Source organism: Oncorhynchus gorbuscha, linkage group LG23, assembly GCF_021184085.1.
Source record: "Oncorhynchus gorbuscha isolate QuinsamMale2020 ecotype Even-year linkage group LG23, OgorEven_v1.0, whole genome shotgun sequence".
NCBI classification, from domain to species: domain Eukaryota; kingdom Metazoa; phylum Chordata; class Actinopteri; order Salmoniformes; family Salmonidae; genus Oncorhynchus; species Oncorhynchus gorbuscha.
The window spans coordinates 44057480-44078067 of NC_060195.1; the positions used below are offsets into that span (position 1 = coordinate 44057480).

A 20588-nucleotide genomic window follows, 5' to 3' on the forward strand; every position below is an offset into this window, starting at 1 on the left:
TGCTGGCCTGCCTGCTCTGTCTCTTCGCTAATGATGCAAGTGCGTTCAGTCTTTGGTCTGTTGCATGGAAAATATCCTAGTTTATTCATGGCACCAATGTCTTCGGGCTAGTCTTGCGTGCACAGGGCTGCCTGCTCTTCGTTTTTTTTTTCATATGAAATTACAGTAGACTGCCGGTAACCTGTATTGATTACGCTTTTTAGGCATCATGGAATGTGGCCCCATGTATGTTTGATTGTATGTCTGTTAGGGTAGGCTACACTACAGTTTTTTAAATGCCAACATGATGCCAACAAACAGACATTTTACTTGACAATAAGGAATGCGGCTTCTGACGCGGGATTTAAATCCACAACTAGGCAACCAGAATTGTCAATAAAATAATATTGAGCTGCATCGTGCAGCTTGCATGTCTGCTGCCTGTGCGCAGACCACACTCTCCTAAAAAGTTTGTTAAATACAGTGACTTACCAAAACATTTAGTTTAAATAAAACACATTGCTACCCTACCATAAAACACTGCATAAAAAAACTATAGCAGCACATCAATCAGTGACGTGTATTGTTGTAAGGGAAAAAATACAGAACATTTTACAAAGGAGCAGAATTCTACTGTCTGAAAAGGTACAGACTTGATGTGATACTTTTTTAATTGTCTGAAAAGTTTTGTCACTATCGACATGTTACTGTAACTGTGTTCTATGACTGTAAAAGCTGGGGTAGATATAACTTTATTCCTCGGCCGTAGCGGTCATACTTGCGTAATAGAACAATTATTCTGCATTGTAAATTGACTTGGATAAAAAACTTAGAAAAAATCCAAAAAACGATTCATATCAGTTTAAAAGTTAAGCAAAATGGTTAATTGTCACACCCCTACTGAGTACTACTCATATTTTCAATCATGGTTGTGGCTGCATCGTGTTATGGGTATGCTTGTCATCAGCAAGGACTAGGGAGTTTTTTTAGGATAAAAACATAATACAACTAACTATAAGCACAGGTCAAATCCTATAGAAGAACTTGGTTCAGTCTGTTTTCCAACAGAAACTGGGAGATTAATTCACCTTTCAGCAGGACAATAACCTAAAACACAAAGTCAAATCTACACTGGAGTTGCTTACCGAGACACACATTGAATGCTTCCGAGTGGCCTAGTTACAGTTTTGACTTAAATTGGCTTGAAAATCTATGGCAAGACTTGAAAATTGCTGTCTAGCAATGATCAACAATCAACAGAGCTTGAATATTTTTTTTAAGAATAAAGGGCAAATATTGTACAATACAGGTGTGCAAAGCTCTTAAACTTATAGGTGCTTCTACAAAGTATTTACTCAGGGGTATGAATATTTATGTCAATTTTATATTTCTGTAATAAATTAGCAAGGGTTAGGGTTAGGGTTAGGGTTAGGGTTAGGGTTAGGGTTAGGGTTAGGCTAACCCTAACCCTAACCCTAACCCTAAATTCTAAAAACATGTTTTTACTTTGCCGTTATCGGGTATTGTGTTTAGATGGGTGAGGAAGTTTTTGAATTAATTTGAATTCAGGCTGTAACACCCCAAAATGTAGAATAAGTCAAGGGGAATACTTTCTGAAGGCACTGTACATCAGTCACAAACACACATACCCGACCCTCCCTCTGCCAGCCTGTCAGAAATCCACAGTAAACAAAAGCTTGATCATTAGCATCGCTAACACTCTCAGCTTTCTCTCTCTATCTCTGTTTCCACCCTCTGGTAGAACTATTGCTGTCGGCTCCCTCTCTGAATTATCTTCCTGCATTTGTCTCCCCCCTGATCTTCCACTGCATCTGTCTGATGTGAGTGTTTGTGGTGTGTTTTCAGGTGCTGCTGGGTACTGATTGTGTGTGTATGTACAGTGCCTTGCGAAAGTATTTGGCCCCCTTGAACTTTGCAACCTTTTGCCACATTTCAGGCTTCAAACATAAAGATATAAAACTGTATTTTTTGTGAAGAATCAACAACAAGTGGGGCACAATCATGAAGTGGAACGACATTTATTGGATATTTCAAACTTTTTTAACAAATCAAAAACTGAAAAATTGGGCGTGCAAAATTATTCAGCCCCTTTACTTTCAGTGCAGCAAACTCTCTCCAGAAGTTCAGTGAGGATCTCTGAATGATCCAATGTTGACCTAAATGATTAATGATGATAAATACAATCCACCTGTGTGTAATCGAGTCTCCGTATAAATGCACCTGCACTGTGATAGTCTCAGAGGTCCGTTAAAAGCGCAGAGAGCATCATGAAGAACAAGGAACACACCAGGCAGGTCCGAGATACTGTTGTGAAGAAGTTTAAAGCCAGATTTGGATACAAAAAGATTTCCCAAGCTTTAAACATACCAAGGAGCACTGTGCAAGCGATAATATTGAAATGGAAGGAGTATCAGACCACTGCAAATCTACCAAGACCAGGCCGTCCCTCTAAACTTTCAGCTCATACAAGGAGAAGACTGATCAGAGATGCAGCCAAGAGGCCCATGATCACTGGATGAACTGCAGAGATCTACAGCTGAGGTGGGAGACTCTGTCCATAGGACAACAATCAGTCGTATATTGCACAAATCTGGCCTTTATGGAAGAGTGGCAAGAAGAAAGCCATTTCTTAAAGATATCCATAAAAAGTGTTGTTTATAGTTTGCCACAAGCCACCTGGGAGACACACCAAACATGTGGAAGAAGGTGCTCTGGTCAGATGAAACCAAAATTGAACTTTTTGGCAACAATGCAAAACGTTATGTTTGGCGTAAAAGCAACCCAGCTCATCACCCTGAACACACCGTCCCCACTGTCAAACATGGTGGTGGCAGCATCATGGTTTGGGCCTGCTTTTCTTCAGCAGGGACAGGGAAGATGGTTAAAATTGATGGGAAGATGGATGGAGCCAAATACAAGACCACTCTGGAAGAAAACCTGATGGAGTCTGCAAAAGACCTGAGACTGGGACGGAGATTTGTCCTCCAACAAGACAATGATCCAAAACATAAAGCAAAATCTACAATGGAATGGTTCAAAAATAAACATATCCAGGTGTTAGAATGGCCAAGTCAAAGTCCAGACCTGAATCCAATCGAGAATCTGTGGAAAGAACTGAATACTGCTGTTCACAAATGCTCTCCATCCAACCTCACTGAGCTCGAGCTGTTTTGCAAAGAGGAATGGGAAAAAAATTCAGTCTCTCGATGTGCAAAACTGATAGAGACATACCCCAAGCGACTTACAGCTGTAATCGCAGCAAAAGGTGGCGCTACAAAGTATTAACTTAAAGGGGCTGAATAATTTTGCACGCCCAATTTTTCAGTTTTTGATTTGTTAAAAAAGTTTGAAATATCCAATAAATGTCATTCCACTTCATGATTGTGTCCCACTTGTTGTTGATTCTTCACACAAAAAATACAGTTTTATATCTTTATGCTTGAAGCCTGAAATGTGGCAAAAGGTCGCAAAGTTCAAGGGGGCCGAATACTTTCGCAAGGCACTGTATGTGCTGTCAAACAATTAAAATAATTAATCTAATCATTTTCTGTAGTTAATTGTGATTAACAGCCATTTTTGAATTTGCTCAAATTTGACCATAAAGAAAGATGTTTCTATTTAAAAAGCAGTGCATTGAGTTACAGGCATACTATGCTGTGGGACGAAAACACAAAATAATCTGTATCAGAAACTAAATGCTTCCAATATTTAAGTAGGCCTGCCTACTCCCTCAATGTTCTTAAAGTTTAACACTTGAGCGCTCACTAATACACACACACTCAAGTACTGTTAAAGTGACAGCCAGGCATTCTAAATTAGTGTTCTCCCAATTTCAGATTGTATGGTTTTGACTACAGGAAAAAAATAACTGGCTCTACAAAGAACAAAGAGCATTTAAACTTGCCCAACAGTGTTATGAATTCCACAGAAAACAATGACAACAGGTCAGCCCGGTCTGAATTAATGTAGGCTAAAACAACCATTAGATCTAGCCTAGGCGACTTCAACATGCACTAGTCCACAAGCTACTACAACTAGAACTGGGATAATTGCGATAAATCTTTTGACCTGAGACCTATAACAAAAACAGTAGCTAAATGGAATGGATGTCCTGTTCTGATTAAAATAGTTGTGGGAAGTTAGTTATATCAAGAGGCATTCAGCCAAATGGCATTGTAAACATTAGTTTGGTTAGCTAGTGAGCTAACGTTATTATAATTAGCTAGCTATTCTGTACAAATGATCTTGTGGCTGTTATCTAAAGAAATGTCTGGGAATGTGTTTGATTGAGCTCTCTGTAAGTCAAACCTGTGAGCATAGTGGATTCTTCAAACAGACAGCGCTACATAACAGCAGTTGCCACCGAGTGCAGTGTCTGTGAGGAAACACATACGCTTAAAAAGGGCCCGTGCGGTGAAAAATGGAGATTCGATTAATGACATCAATAAAATCATTAACGGCATTAACTTTGTGTATGTCGAGGTTATTATAGTCAACGAAAACTGAAACTAAAATATAAACAACAATTAGAAAATATATTTAGTAACCTGAAATTAAACTAAAACTACTAAAACTATGTAAAACAAGTATTAAAAAATAAAAATTATGTTAAATTGTAGTTTTTTTCTTATAATATTTGGATAAAAATCAAGTGGTATTCAAGTTTTTTTCCTCCAACTTTTACCAACTTGCCGACCAATGACTGGGCCAAGCTAGAGCAGCTTGTGAAGTCCCTGGATCCGTTCGCAATTCACACCGACGAACTTCAAACTGATAGACAGTTGCTGTCTGATCTGGTGCCGTGCATTCTCAACCTTGAGGCACAGTTGCAGTCAACTACTACTACTACTTGCACCAGTAAAACAGTTGGCACAGGTCCTCCTGAAGTCACTGCATCAGCGCTTCGCATGCATACTGAATCCTATGGCAACCAACTTTGAGCCAACCCCTGCAGCATGTTGCCTGATGGACCTAAGGATGTGACTGGCACTTTACTCAATGGAGATAGAGCCACTGATGAGGGAAGCAGAGGCTTTTGTACTTCAGTAATTAGAGAGAACAGCCGTGGAGCAGCAGGACCCCGGGAAGATGCCAGCACGATGAATCATCTCGACCAAAGTGCTTCAGAAATATAGCTTCCTCGCATCGAAAATTGTGTTTTATGTCACTGTCCAGCTGGATGGTCAACCTGGCAGAGCATTTAGTGTCACATGTGAGCTGCGGAAATACCAGTTCTGGCAAGCAAGGATGGCTGTTTATCCAAAAAAGTGCATTGTGGCACTGGATCTGGTTTCTTTCCCTGCATCCCAAGAGTTTTTGGAGAGCTGGCTGGCTGTGAACTGATATATTTGTGAAGTGTTGTACTGATTATGTTTTTGCTGATGTTGCAGCTGTTTTTATTAGCCCTATTTGAAGGGGTTAGTCAGTGATGCATGTTTAATATTACATAAACATAAGTCAAATTTGCCATGACATAATTTGTTGTTTGAACCTCTGTCAAATAAAGGTCCTTGTTTCTTCTTATATCTACCACTAAAGTAAAAAACAACAACATTGGTTTGATGTAAACAGTTTCATTCCGCCAGATTTCTTGCACCAGTCTAGGCACTTATCCTTGAAATCCAAGTCACATTAGGATTGATTTATAGTTTAAACCTAACCAAAACCATGTCCTGGCCATAGAGTTCCTTGCTTGCCATCCTTGCTTGCCAGAACTGGTATTTCCGCAGCTCACACGCGACACTTAATGCTCTGCCAGGTTGACTCTCCATCTGGACAGTGACCTCAAACACAATCTTCGATATGAGGAAGCTATATTTCTGAAGCACTGTGGTCGAGATGATTCATCGTGCTGGCTTCTTATTTGGGTCCTGCTGCTCCATGGCTGTGCTCTCTAATTTGCTGAAGTACAAAAGGCTCTGCTTCCCTCATCAGTGGCTCCATCTCCATTGAGCAAAGTTGTATGTAGTCCTCTAGTGGCCAAAAGCTGTGTTAGCATGGGCAACGCCATTCAGGGCTTTCGCTGTTTAGATTTAGTCAACTGGGCGGGACTTCCAACTTCATTGGCTGATCCCTCCTGATAACATGGTTGGCATGACCCAATGACCCAGATGGAGTTGTACTATTTTAAGATGGAGGTGGCCTCAATGCACACAGATGCCGTCATGACACCGATACAGAGATGTTATGTCTATCCAAGTCTATGGTCCTCGCCCATCACCGTATGTATTACTTCCCCCCAGGGTCAAGAAGTTACAAAAAAACGGACTATAGGCCTACAACACATAAATGGCTCGTAGCCTCCCACGCATAGGCTACTTTCTGTCGCGAACACTAAAACTCAAACTAAATCATATAAATTAAGTCTAAAAACTAACTGAAACTAAGCTGAATGTCATATAAAATTACTAAACTATATTAATTGTGTGTGTGGACGTGTTTAACTCTACCAGAAGTCACCACAAGAATAGTAAAAAAACAAAAAACGCTATTTCTATGGAGTTAGGATTAGGTTTGGGGTTAGGGTTTAGGGTTAGGATTAATTCAAATAAATACATAGGAGCTAGGGTTAGTTTTAGGGTTAGGAGCTACGGTTAGGTTTAGGGTTAAGGTTAGGTTTTTTGGTTACAGTTAGGGTAAGGGTTTAGGATTAGGGGTTAGGGAAAGTAGGATTTTGAATGGGACTGAATTGTGTGTCCCCACAAGGTTATTACATTTACATTTAAGTCATTTAGCAGACGCTCTTATCCAGAGCGACTTACAAATTGGTGCATTCACCTTATGACATCCAGTGGAACAGTCACTTTACAATAGTGCATCTAAATCTTAAAGGGGGGGTGAGAAGGATTACTTATCCTATCCTAGGTATTCCTTAAAGAGGTGGGGTTTCAGGTGTCTCCGGAAGGTGGTGATTGACTCTGCTGTCCTGGCGTCGTGAGGGAGTTTGTTCCACCATTGGGGGGCCAGAGCAGCGAACAGTTTTGACTGGGCTGAGCGGGAACTGTACTTCCTCAGTGGTAGGGAGGCGAGCAGGCCAGAGGTGGATGAACGCAGTGCCCTTGTTTGGGTGTAGGGCCTGATCAGAGCCTGGAGGTACTGAGGTGCCGTTCCCCTCACAGCTCCGTAGGCAAGCACCATGGTCTTGTAGCGGATGCGAGCTTCAACTGGAAGCCAGTGGAGAGAGCGGAGGAGCGGGGTGACGTGAGAGAACTTGGGAAGGTTGAACACCAGACGGGCTGCGGCGTTCTGGATGAGTTGTAGGGGTTTAATGGCACAGGCAGGGAGCCCAGCCAACAGCGAGTTGCAGTAATCCAGACGGGAGATGACAAGTGCCTGGATTAGGACCTGCGCCGCTTCCTGTGTGAGACAGGGTCGTACTCTGCGAATGTTGTAGAGCATGAACCTACAGGAACGGGCCACCGCCTTGATGTTAGTTGAGAACGACAGGGTGTTGTCCAGGATCACGCCAAGGTTCTTAGCGCTCTGGGAGGAGGACACAATGGAGTTGTCAACCGTGATGGCGAGATCATGGAACGGGCAGTCCTTCCCCGGGAGGAAGAGCAGCTCCGTCTTGCCGAGGTTCAGCTTGAGGTGGTGATCCGTCATCCACACTGATATGTCTGCCAGACATGCAGAGATGCGATTCGCCACCTGGTCATCAGAAGAGGGAAAGGAGAAGATTAATTGTGTGTCGTCTGCATAGCAATGATACGAGAGACCATGTGAGGTTATGACAGAGCCAAGTGACTCGGTGTATAGCGAGAATAGGAGAGGGCCTAGAACAGATCCCTGGGGGACACCAGTGGTGAGAGCGCGTGGTGAGGAGACAGATTCTCGCCACGCCACCTGGTAGGAGCGACCTGTCAGGTAGGACGCAATCCAAGCGTGGGCCGCGCTGGAAATGCCCAACTCGGAGAGGGTGGAGAGGAGGATCTGATGGTTCACAGTATCGAAGGCAGCCGATAGGTCTAGAAGGATGAGAGCAGAGGAGAGAGAGTTAGCTTTAGCAGTGCGGAGCGCCTCCGTGATACAGAGAAGAGAAGAGCGTCTGCTAAAGGACTTAAATGTAAATGTAAGTCTCAGTTGAATGACTAGTCTTGAAACCTGACTGATTTGGATCAAGAAGGTCATTCAGAGAGAGATAGCGGGAGAGCTGGCCAAGGACGGCACGTTCAAGAGTTTTGGAGAGAAAAGAAAGAAGGGATACTGGTCTGTAGTTGTTGACATCGGAGGGATCGAGTGTAGGTTTTTTCAGAAGGGGTGCAACTCTCGCTCTCTTGAAGACGGAAGGGACGTAGCCAGCGGTCAGGGATGAGTTGATGAGCGAGGTGAGGTAAGGGAGAAGGTCTCCGGAAATGGTCTGGAGAAGAGAGGAGGGGATAGGGTCAAGCGGGCAGGTTGTTGGGCGGTCGGCCGTCACAAGACGCGAGATTTCATCTGGAGAGAGAGGGGAGAAAGAGGTCAGAGCACTGGGTAGGGCAGTGTGAGCAGAACCAGCGGTGTCGTTTGACTTAGCAAACGAGGATCGGATGTCGTCGACCTTCTTTTCAAAATGGTTGACGAAGTCATCTGCAGAGAGGGAGGAGGGGGGAGGAGGATTCAGGAGGGAGGAGAAGGTGGCAAAGAGCTTCCTAGGGTTAGAGGCGGATGCTTGGAATTTAGAGTGGTAGAAAGTGGCTTTAGCAGCAGAGACAGAGGAGGAAAATGTAGAGAGGAGGGAGTGAAAGGATGCCAGGTCCGCAGGGAGGCGAATTTTCCTCCATTTCCGCTATATTTCCGTTATATAAACAAGAATGTGTGTGTGTGTGTGTGTTTCCCATTTTATAATTGCATTTATTGAATGTTTGTTTCTATATAAACCAGGTACCAGGTGAGTTATTCCAGTTACAAACTTTTAAAATAATTATATTCTGTGGTTGTTTCATGTGTGTTTGGATGGGCTAGGCTAATGATGTTAATTGAAAGCCCTCCCACCAAGTTAGCCTGCTTATTAGATACAGGTGCATAAAGGTTTGGTAGTATCACAGATTATCCATAATATTGACCACATACTCTATGAAAATAAATGTCTTAAAACATGTCAGGCAGTTTGGAGGAGGCATGATCTGCTGGGACCATTCTAGCCAATGAGAGGGCAGATACCCGTGTGAACAACAGGCACAACGGTTTCCACTAGTTACCACAGCCGCAGAAAGTGGCTCTATCATAGATAATCATGAAAACTAAAATTTACTTTTTGGTCATAATTTAAGGTTAGGGTTACGGTTAGCAGTGTGGTAAATCACATTTTAATGATTGAAATTGGAGAAATAGGCGGATCTTATGACTGTGGCAACTAGTGATGACCAGGCACAACTCCGATATTAAGTGTTTTTCTCAAAGTTGCCAGCATATCACATGTCCTACTTATATCAGTACACTCGTAAAAAAAAACAAATCATTACAAAACTTATATTCGATCAAATAAGCCACACATAGCAAAGTAAGCCATTACAATTTTTGTTAACCAAATTCGACACACTCTTCTTTTTTTTCAGCAGCAAACCACCCTGCATCCCACTGCTGGCTTGCCTCTGAAGCTAAGTAGGGTTGGTCCTGCTCAGGTCCCTGGATGGGAGACCAGATGCTGCTGGAAGTGGTGTTGGAGGCTCTCTTTCCTCTTGTCTAAAAAAAATATCCCAATGCCCCAGGGCAGTGATTGGGGATATTGCCCTGTCTAAGGTGCTGTCTTTCCGATGGGATGTTAAACGGGTGTCCTTACTGTCTGTGGTCACTAAAGATCACATGGCACTTATCGTAACAGTATGGTTTTAACCCCGGTGTCCTGGCTAAATTCCCAATCCAGCCCTCATACCATCATGGCCACCTTACTATCCCCTTTAACTATCTCTCAGATCGTTGTTGTAAATGCGAATGTGTTCTGTCAATTTATCTGGTAAAATAAGGGTAAATAAATAAAATCCTGGCTTGGTGAGTGACAATAAACAAAAAACCACCACCTGCTGGATAAAATAGATTTGGGACTTAGTTATCCCTATCGCGTTACTTTTTCCTCTCTGAGAGAATGCAAGGATGAGTAAGGAGTATTTGCACATTTTTAGACCTAAAAATAAAACTCAAGATTTTGAGGAAGTCTGTTCCAGTCATATTTTAAACATGTTTTATGTGACATGCAACAGCCAGATTCGTCACAGTGTGTGTTTGTGTGTCCTCTACCAGTCTAACAGTGTTTTCAACTCCTTTACTGTAGGAGGCATCAGCGTTAGAAGTGGTGTCCTGCAGTCAGGAGAAGGAGAGTCTGCCCCCGGAGAAGAGTCCCTCCAATCCTGTTCACTCTGAGAGAGAAGCCTTGCTAGTTGGTATGTTCACCTAACAACATTACTATAATGTTATATTAACCGAGTTGGAGGAGAAGATTCCCCCAATTCCTGTCCACTCAGAGAAGCCCTGCGACACATTCACCAAACATTATTGCAACCTTAGTCCGGTAAACTCTGATGAAGAAGCCTTGCTTGTTGGAATGTTCAGACAACATTACTACAACCTTCTAACAACATTTGTACGTACAATGGAGAACATTCCCCTAGCGCTATCCACTCTAGGAAAAAGACCCTGCTTGTTCATACACTGCTTGTTCATTTAACTGGTTATTGTTAGCGAAACTATCCACAATCATCAAAGCTGTTTTCTTGTGGAAAGCCTGGTTTTCCTCCCCTGGTTATTCCCAGTTCTCTGGGCTCACATGTTTTCAATGTCTGGTTTACTATGCCTTCAGCATAATTTTATGGCACATTCTCCACTTCAGTGGAGGGTTCTTTCCATGGGGAATGGTTGGTCCTGGATCAAATTGGTTTTACGAAAGTAAGGTCTTGCTGAGATACAAGGGAAAGTTATTGTGACATTACGATTAGGCCTATGCCAGATGGCAGGATGCACACTATTGTGTGGTAGTGGGAGTTGCCTGTCCTGTCCCACAGTGGTGTTATTCTGGAATGATCATATATTTGGCATAGTTGGTTAGGTAGTCAATGAGGCGCTCCTTCCCTCCATGCCGGCTCACTTTGGCTGCTCAGTGAAGTAGATGGCTGCTGAGGATTCTGGGTGTTCTCTGTCAGAATTGTTCTAAATTACATCTTGTTTGAAGATGAAGTGAGCACCGCAGAGAAAAAAGGACATTGGCTCAAAAGTGAACTCATCTTTAACTGCTTTGTCTGTCCTTCTAGATGGCAAAATGTATATATATATATATATATATATATATATATATATATATATATATATATATATATATATATATATATATATATATATATATCGTATATGTGCATCTGTATGTGCATCTCTGGGCAATGTTTTTATCGATTTCCGGGGTCATTTCATGTTTTATGTGTATCTGACCTATTCAGCGTTTAAGCAGGCAGAAAAACAGCCAGAATGATGCCGTTTGTATGCATAACATTGTCTTTAAAAAGAAGAGAAAACGGATGACTAAACTCTGATCAAAACAAAGACATAGAGAAAGAAAGAACCGATGCAAGGCCTTTTTCAAGACTTGAAGTTTGATAATAACAAAGCACTTTCTATTGAACTTCCATGTTTCTCGGGGAGTGGCTGAATATCTAGGCTAGGCTATAATTACACATTCAGTTAGAAAATGATACTGTAGACATCACCAACTACAAAGTTAGCATTGTCAATTAGCATGAATATGAACTTTAGATAACTAGGCTTTGGAACAGAGCAGCTACTGCTTTCTCCACAAGTCCCTTTTCAACTAAACATACAGTTCTGATTCATTTGCTATAAATGATTTGGACATTTGAAGGCTTTTGGACCTATTCAACGTATATAGACTGATTTCAAGATATGCTTTTCTGTATATCATTGGTCCAAGCCCAGCCATTAAAACACATCTGATCAGAGTTGTTCTCCTCCAGTGTCTCACCTGGTGTGTCTGTTTTCTGAGCTGGCTCCTCAGTGGACTCATGTTATTACACAGGGGTTTAGGACTATCAGTAGTGCATCATCATATCAATTAGCTGATAGTAGATGTTAGTGTTGGAATGAGCGAAACGCCTTTGTGTGTGTGCGTGAGTGCGGGCGTGAAGCCCCATGCTGCTCTGATCAGAGAAGCTTTAATATAGAGAGCAGCATCAAAGTCTTCATTAAACCCTTCTCTTGATCTGGACGGTTTAAACGCAGGTCTTCCACAGAGCTGGGAGTGTTTTGGGGAAGACAGACACACTTGAAGAGTACAGATACATTTTCACTTCAGTCAGACAAGATGAGTTAAGTAGAGTGGTCTCTTGAATGTGAGGTTCTCGCTGGCTGTCATGTTGGACAGATCGGTGAATGAATCAACATTCAAACGTAATGTTATTAGTTAGCTATAGATTAGCTTTACGTTAATGGTCTACAGTTTGATACTTTGGATGGCATGTTCTCATTGGCTTTCATGTTGGACAAATGGGTTAATGAACACTCAGACTGAATGGGATCATACCGTAGTATAACTTTAGTGTTTGAGTTATAGTTCTAAAGTAATAGCCTATACTACTGTGTGATAAGATGGGTGAATCAACCATTATATATATATAATGGTTATAGAGTTATAAGTATACAGTAATGCTAATGCCAGTTTAATTGATACTGTATTGAGGTATCTCTTTCTCCTTCCTCAGGGATCATCTCTGCATTCCTCCATGTCCATCCGTTTGGAGCCAGCATCGAGTACATCTGCTCCTACCTACAGCAGCTGAACACCAAGGTACTGCTGGCACAGGCTGACACACACACACACACACACACACACACACACACACACACACACACACACACACACACACACACACACACACACACACACACACACACACACACACACACACACACACACACACTGACACGAACCAGGTTTCCATCCAACCACTTCATGTGGATGGATTTCCTGACACATGGAAAAGGTCACGCCTGGGCTGCAATAGGAAATGCCGGTACAATTGTATAAATGTCGACAGACAATGTGTTAGTTTGACGTGGTGGGATCATTTTGTGTTGGTAAAATGTACACTGCTCAAAAAAATAAAGGGAACACTTAAACAACACAATGTAACTCCAAGTCAATCACACTTCTGTGAAATCAAACTGTCCACTTAGGAAGCAACACTGATTGACAATACATTTTGCATGCTGTTGTGCAAATGGAACAGGTGGAAATTATAAGCAAATATCAAGACACCACCAATAAAGAAGTGGTTCTGCAGGTGGGGACCACAGACCACTTCTCAGTTCCTATGCTTCTGCTGGCTGATTTTTGAATGCTGGCGGGGCTTTCACTCTAGTGGTAGCATGAGACAGAGTCTACAACCCACACAAGTGGCTCAGGTAGTGCAGCTCATCCAGGATGGCACATCAATGCGAGCTGTGGCAAGAAGGTTTGCTGTGTCTGTCAGCGTAGTGTCCAGAGCATGGAGGCGCTACCAGGAGACAGGCCAGTACATCAGGAGACATGCAGGAGGCCGTAGGAGGGCAACAACCCAGCAGCAGGACCGCTACCTCCGCCTTTGTGCAAGGAGGAGCAGGAGGAGCACTGCCAGAGCCCTGCAAAATGACCTCCAGCAGGCCACACATGCGCATGTGTCTGCTCAAACGGTCAGAAACAGACCCCATGAGGGTGGTATGAGGGCCCGACGTCCACAGGTGGGGGTTGTGCTTACAGCCCAACACCGTGCAGGATGTTTATCATTTGCCAGAAAACACCAAGATTGGCAAATTCGCCACTGGTGCCCTGTGCTCTTCACAGATGAAAGCAGGTTCACAATGAGCACATGTGACAGACGTGACAGTCTGGAGACGCCGTGGAGAACGTTCTTCTGCCTGCAACATCCTCCAGCATGACCGTTTTGGTGGTGGGTCAGTCATGGTGTGGGGTGGCATTTCTTTGGGGGGCCGCACAGCCCTCCATGTGCTCGCAAGAGGTAGCCTGACTGCCATTCGGTACCGAGATGAGATCCTCAGACCCCTTGTGAGATCATATACTGGTGCGGTTGGCCCTGGGTTCCTCCTAATGCAAGACAATGCTAGACCTCATCTGGCTGGAGTGTGTCAGCAGTTCCTGCAAGAGGAAGGCATTGATGCTATGGACTGGCCCGCCCGTTCCCCAGACCTGAATCCAATTGAGCACATCTGGGACATCATGTCTTGCTCCATCCACCAATGCCACGTTGCACCACAGACTGTCCAGGAGTTGGCGGATGCTTTAGTCCAGGTCTGGGAGGAGATCCCTCAGGAGACCATCCGCCACCTCATCAGGAACATGCCCAGGCGTTGTAGGGAGGTCATACAGGCACCTGGAGGCCACACACACTACTGAGCCTCATTTTGACTTGTTTTAAGGACATTACATCAAAGTTGGATCAGCATGTAATGTGGTTTTCCACTTTAATTTAGAGTGTGACTCCAAATCCAGATCTCCATGGGTCGATCAATTTGATTTCCATTGATCATTTTTGTGTGATTTTGTTGTCAACACATTCAACTATGTAAAGAAAAAAGTATTTCATAAGAATATTTCATTCATTCAGATCTAGGGATGTGTTATTTTAGTGTTCCCTATATTTTTTTGAGCAGTGTATTATGCGAGAAATGGAGGCATATTCTTGTGTTGGTAAAATGTATAATGTGAGAAATGGCGGTGGAAACGCATTCATGCGCAAATATTGATATGAGAACCATCACATGGAAGTAAACTTGGAGTGATGCGATGATATGTCGTGTGGTCCTCCCACTATGACTTGGGAAAGCATGCAGTTTATTAGGCTACAGATGAAATAAGTTCTGATGAACTTTACAGGGTGGTGAATATGCAAGGGTGTATCAAGGGTCTTATTCTGGTGACATGATGATCGATGCTTGGCTGCCGTTTGGCAAATACAAATGATCTCATCCATAATAATCTTATAGGTAGCATACCCGCTCTGCGAGCTGTTGGCTAGAGCACACGTGCCAAGACCAGAGTGGGCACATTTGCTATTTTACATAACAGCTTTTGTGACAAAACCATCAGTAGAGTTGAAAATGTGATGGATACCCATTTAACTTGTGTTTTTTTATTCAGTACATGGGAATTTAACCACAAAAATGGTCTTAATGTGCACTACGTCATCAATCACAGCCTTTTATACACAAAAAGTCTGTTTGATGGAAACACATCTCTGATGGGAAAATGCAATAAAAAAAATAATTATGCCGATTTTTGAACATTCGTAGAAAAATCTAGCTACTGACACACACGCAGCATGTCATGATGAGCAGCAGGAGCCATCCTGGCGCACTATTCCAGCATGCACATGCAAGCACGCACACACACACAGTCATCCTGGCACCACACACACACAGACACAGACACACACACACACAGCAAGCTGAGCAATAGAGCCATCCTGGCACAACACACACACACACAGAGCACAAACTTGGAATAAACACCCCTACTGGGCTGTCATACAGTATTGTCCTGATGTATTCCAGGGCCACACGGTGCAGTTGGAGCACCCTGGTGCAGTCAGCCTCCCCCAAATGAAATGTGAATCATCCCCTTTTGACAGCAGAGCCCCATCGTGTAGCAAGAGTTTCCTCACATAGCCAGATCCTTCTCATCAAATTTGATCCCCCTGGTGCAGGAAGGCCCCTCTCATGATGCTGATCCCCAGGTTAGAGTTGGGGTTGAAGCAAAGGCAAGTCCCCACTGCCTCCAATCTCTGTAGCTACCATATACATGAATATAGGACATGTCCTTGTATCCCCAGTGTTCTTGAGGAAGTGTCTGAGTGTAATTTCCCTGGACACTGAGACCTGTTAGATCTGGATCATTCCTGTCTCTCCCTGACAGAGCTGAGCTTTTTCATTTATTCTGACGCTTCGCTTAAGCACCCATCTCCACATGTCGGGCTCCTCAGGGGCCTTCCTTGGCTCTCACCTCTGTTGTCGTCTGCCAGAGAGATTATTTTCCTTTCTCTCAACCACATACACTGAGTGTTCAAAACATTCCATGACATAGATTGACCAGGTGAAATGTTTGGACCCGTTATTGATTTCACTTGTTAAATCCACTTCAATCAATGTAGACGAAGGGGAGGAGACAGGTTAAACAAGGATTTTTAATCCTTGAGACATGAATTGTGTATGTGCCATTCAGAAGGTGAATGGGCAAGACAAAAGATTGAAGTGCCTTTGAACGGGGTATGATAGTATGTGCCAGGTGCACCGGTTTGTGTGTGTCAAGAACTCGAGCTGAGCAATTTCCTGTGTGTATTCAGAATGGAAAGCATTGGAGTCAACATGAAGCTTCGACACTTCGTAGAGTCCATGCCCCAATGAAAGGTGTTCCTAATGATTTGTACACTCAGTGTATGAATAACGTCTCTTTTCGATCTATCGTGCCGTCCCAAACCTCTATCCGATAACATGGCTGGTGGAAACCCAGAGGGGCAAAGTAGCCATGCCTTGCCTAAATCAGGCTGGACAAAATAATGTTTTGTACACGGTGTATATGACCACTACACTCACTGCCACCACCGCAAGGAGGCCTTCAGATATAATGTATGGCCACTCTCACTCTACCTCCATGATGAGGCCATCAGATAAAGGACTATGGGACCACCAGCCCACCTCCACCCTGAGGCCTTTAGACATGACTACTCTTACTGCTACCTCCATGAGGAGGCTCTCGTGAATATATTGTATGACCACTCCCCCCGCCAACTCATTAAAACCTCTGCGCCTTCACCACACTGACTCATTCCTTCTCTATCCTTTTGGCTTTTCCACTCTGTCTGAGGATGTTTTTGTTCCCACGCTACCTCTCTGTAACACCACACAACAAGCCCACAGGGCTTTGTCAACAGTACTGGCTGAATTCACCAATAACAACATTACTCTCTACTTATCTACTGTGTTCATGATGCACTGCTACATTGTTAATGGTGATACACACATATCTACGCTAATGCTTAATGCATACTGACAGGTTTACCAATCTGGTTCTTACAAATGTGTTTTTTCTCTGCATACAATTATACAGTGCTTCCATCTGTCATTGTTTTGTGTAATCTCACCTTTTTAAAGTGATGCTATATGCCAATGTGGTGCTATTGCATATGTAGGTGTGGGTTTGTGATGTATAGTGTGTGTGTGTGTGTGTGTGTGTGTGTGTGTGTGTGTGTGTGTGTGTGTGTGTGTGTGTGTGTGTGTGTGTGTGTGTGTGTGTGTGTGTGTGTGTGTGTGTGTGTGTGTGTGTGTGTGTGTGTGTGTGTGTGTGTGTGTGTGTGTGCGTGCGTTTATTGTTTGTCAATCAGATCCATTTTTCAGAGATGTGTGGCTCTTTTTGAGTTTGTAGGAGTGTGTGTCAGATCTGTGTGTTAACGTTGTATTGTGTTTGTACATGTGGGAGTGTATTTATCAAATTTGTGTATTTACATTGTGTGTGTGTGTGTGTGTGTGTTTCAGATAAATACAGGGGAGGTGGATGCTCTACTGGGTCGGCTGCCCTGTACCTTCAGACAGGAGTTGACGGGAGTAGGCGCCAGCCTGGAGAAACGCTGGAAGTTCTGTGGCTTCGAAGGCATCATGATCACATAGAGCATTACGGGGACACGGGGGAGGACATCACAGGGACACAGAAGAAACAGCATTGAGCTCAGGCTGAATTATTAGGACACTGTATTATGGAGACCGGTACTGGTCCCTGAGACGTTGCTCACCGGTCCCTGCGATGGTTAACTGGCCTTTAGTCAGTTCTTAAGAGCTAGTTATAATGTAAACAGTTTGCTGGTCCCAGGTATAAATAAGGTTGAGAAACACTGGCATAGAGCTCTGGCTGTATTATTAGGACACAGAAGTAAAAACATAGAGCTCAGGCTGCAGAGCAGGCTGTGACACTGAGGAAACAGCCTCTCTGTATGGATGACAGAGAGGGTGACTCGTCTCCAGGGTGATGGAGATCTCTATAACACCACCAAATCCATTATGCTCTTCTCTGTGCCCAATTTTGCAAAGCCTCATGGGATAGAACACCACATTGGGAGTCCCAAAGGAGTATCAGTCCGAAGGCGCCAGGGCATTGGCTGTTTGTCCTTCACATGGGCGGACCAGACCATTCCCAGAGCCTCTAATTGGTTAACTCTGCTGTCACTCAGCTAGGAATGCTACCCAAGGAGGTTATCAGGATCTGCTGAACATTTTCCACCTCCCACCCCTCTGGCCTCTCTCACTCTCTCTTTTTTTGTTTTTATAATTCTATGAATAAAAATCAATATATTTCTTAATTTTCTGTAAAGGCTGTTAACAGTTGCATAGATTGATTTGTTTTACTACTCTGTAAATGCTTGGATGATATTTTTAAATAAAAAATAAAAGCAATCTGAAGAATTGAGAATAGAGTTTTATTGAATATAGTTCTTCTCACTGGCGCTTAAAGGCTATATACCGGTAAGCTGCTTGTATATGCAATATGTGTAGATGTGGTATGTAGCATGAGCGTGAGTGTGAGTAAACTGCTAATCAAAGTCCCCAGCCACATGAGGAACCTTCAGCCTGCCAGCCTCCGGACATGAAGTCTCAGAGGTACACACTCTCTCTCTCTCGCTCGCTCTCTCCTTTTCTCACATACATACACACACACTCTATCACGCACACACACACACACAGAGCAAAACACAACTGCTACACTCCATTATGCCTGTGGCCAGCCATAACTGGAGAGATGCCTGACACCGTAAGTGACTTGAGGCCACCTTTTGTGATGCTGGTTTTCTTCCCTCTTAACTCTGGCCAAGGCAAATCATCAGACTTACAGAGATACACACTCTTGGGATCATCTTAATGAAGTATACAGACTTAATGAAGGCTGTATCACAACCAGCCGTGATTGGGAGTGCCATAGGGCAGCGCATAATTGGCTCAGGTTCGTCCGGGTTTGGCCGGTGTAGGCCGCCATTCTAAATAAGAATTTGTTCTTAATTGGCTTGCCTAGTGAAATACAGGTTATATAAAACAGTTTATTTTTATTTTTTACTAATTATCTAATTATAGAGGCAGGTGTATGTGTGTCTGCATGTGTGAGAATATGTGCTTGTCTGGGTGAGCATACATACATGTGTGTGTGTGTCTATAGAAGCCATTTTTATAACAAAATAGAGGTTGCCCCTCCAGGTTGAATCCTAGCAGCGAGAACCTGTAAGTTCTTCCCAAAAGCCAGTGAGAGCGTTCCAAATGCAATTTGTCTGCACGCTCTCTTCCCCTGTTTTGCTTGGGGAAACCAAATGTTACGACACACGATTTGCGCTCATGAGCCTCCGCCTTCTCCTAAGGCCTTGTGTATAGAACATCAAGTCCACGAGCTTGTCAGAACACCATCCATCCTACCTGAATTAATAATAGGTATTGAGTTGGTTTTCCCCCTGCAAGACTCCCTTCTATACATATTAATTTGTCTTGGCATGTATCATTAAGATGGTTCCAAAAGGGAGGAGTGAACACGCATATGGCAGAACCATAGAGCAGAGTGGAGATGTGTGTAGTGTAATATATATGGATCTATATAGTATATATATAGTATTCTTCTAATCCCTAGGTATATATATTTTTCCCCTTTTTTCTCCCCAATTTTGTGGTATCCAATTTGTAGTAGTTACAGTCTTGTCTCATCGCTGCAACTCCCGTACGGACTCGGGAGAGGCGAAGGTCGAGAGCCATGCATCCTCCGAAACACAACCCAACCAAGCCGCACTGCTTCTTGACACAATGCCCATCCAACCCGGAAGCCAGCCACACCAATGTGCCAGAGGAAACACTGGAGGAAGCCCGCCACCGGAGTTGCTAGTGCGCGATGAGACATAGATATCCCTGACGGCCAAACATTCCAAACATTCTAACCCGGGAGACCCTGGGCCAATTGTGCGCCACCCCATGGGCCTCCGGGTCGCGGCCGGCTGCGACAGATTCTGGGCTCGAACCCAGAGTTGTCCAGGTTAGGGAGGGTTTGGCCGGCAGGGATATCTTTGTCTCAGGAACTTGTTCAGTTTGTCTCAGTTGTTGAATCTTGTTATGTTCATACAAATATTTACACACAGTGAGATGACGTTTATTCTTTTGCTGAGTTGATGTAGCTTAAGAAACAAGGTTCATGAAATCAATAATTTGCTAGTAACAGATGACATTCATATTCTGACAATCTCTGAAACAAACTTTAATACATTTGATGATCCAGTGGTAGCAATATATGGTTATGAGATATACAGAAAAGACAAATGCCAGAAGTGGAGGGGTGGTCATTTATATTCAGAACCACATTCCTGTAAAGTTTAGAGAGGATCTCATGTTAAATACTGCTGAAGTAATATGGCTACAGGTTCATCTGCCTCACCTAAAGCCCTTTCTGGTGGGAAGCTGCTGTAAACCACCAAGTGCTAACAGTCAGTATCTGGATAACGTGTGAAATGGTTGATAATGTATGTGATATCAACAGAGAAGTCCATTTTCTGGATTTCTGATTTCAATATTGACTGGCTTTCATCAGGCTGCTCACTAAA

General features: G+C 43.4%; 1 protein-coding gene across 3 annotated transcripts in view; it reads left to right on the top strand.

Annotated features, from left to right (window-relative positions):
- LOC124010962 (ecto-NOX disulfide-thiol exchanger 2-like) overlaps window positions 1-18423 on the top strand; it is a 311408-nt gene extending 292985 nt beyond the window's left edge. For all 3 annotated transcript variants that reach the window (XM_046323806.1, XM_046323805.1, XM_046323804.1), the window contains 3 exons: window positions 10250-10358; window positions 12681-12766; window positions 17506-18423. In XM_046323806.1, coding sequence (XP_046179762.1) covers window positions 10250-10358; window positions 12681-12766; window positions 17506-17637 — 327 coding nt within the window. In that variant the 3' untranslated portion in view covers window positions 17638-18423. The remainder of the gene's footprint in view (window positions 1-10249; window positions 10359-12680; window positions 12767-17505) is intronic.
- The last annotated feature ends 2165 nt before the right edge of the window (window positions 18424-20588 follow it).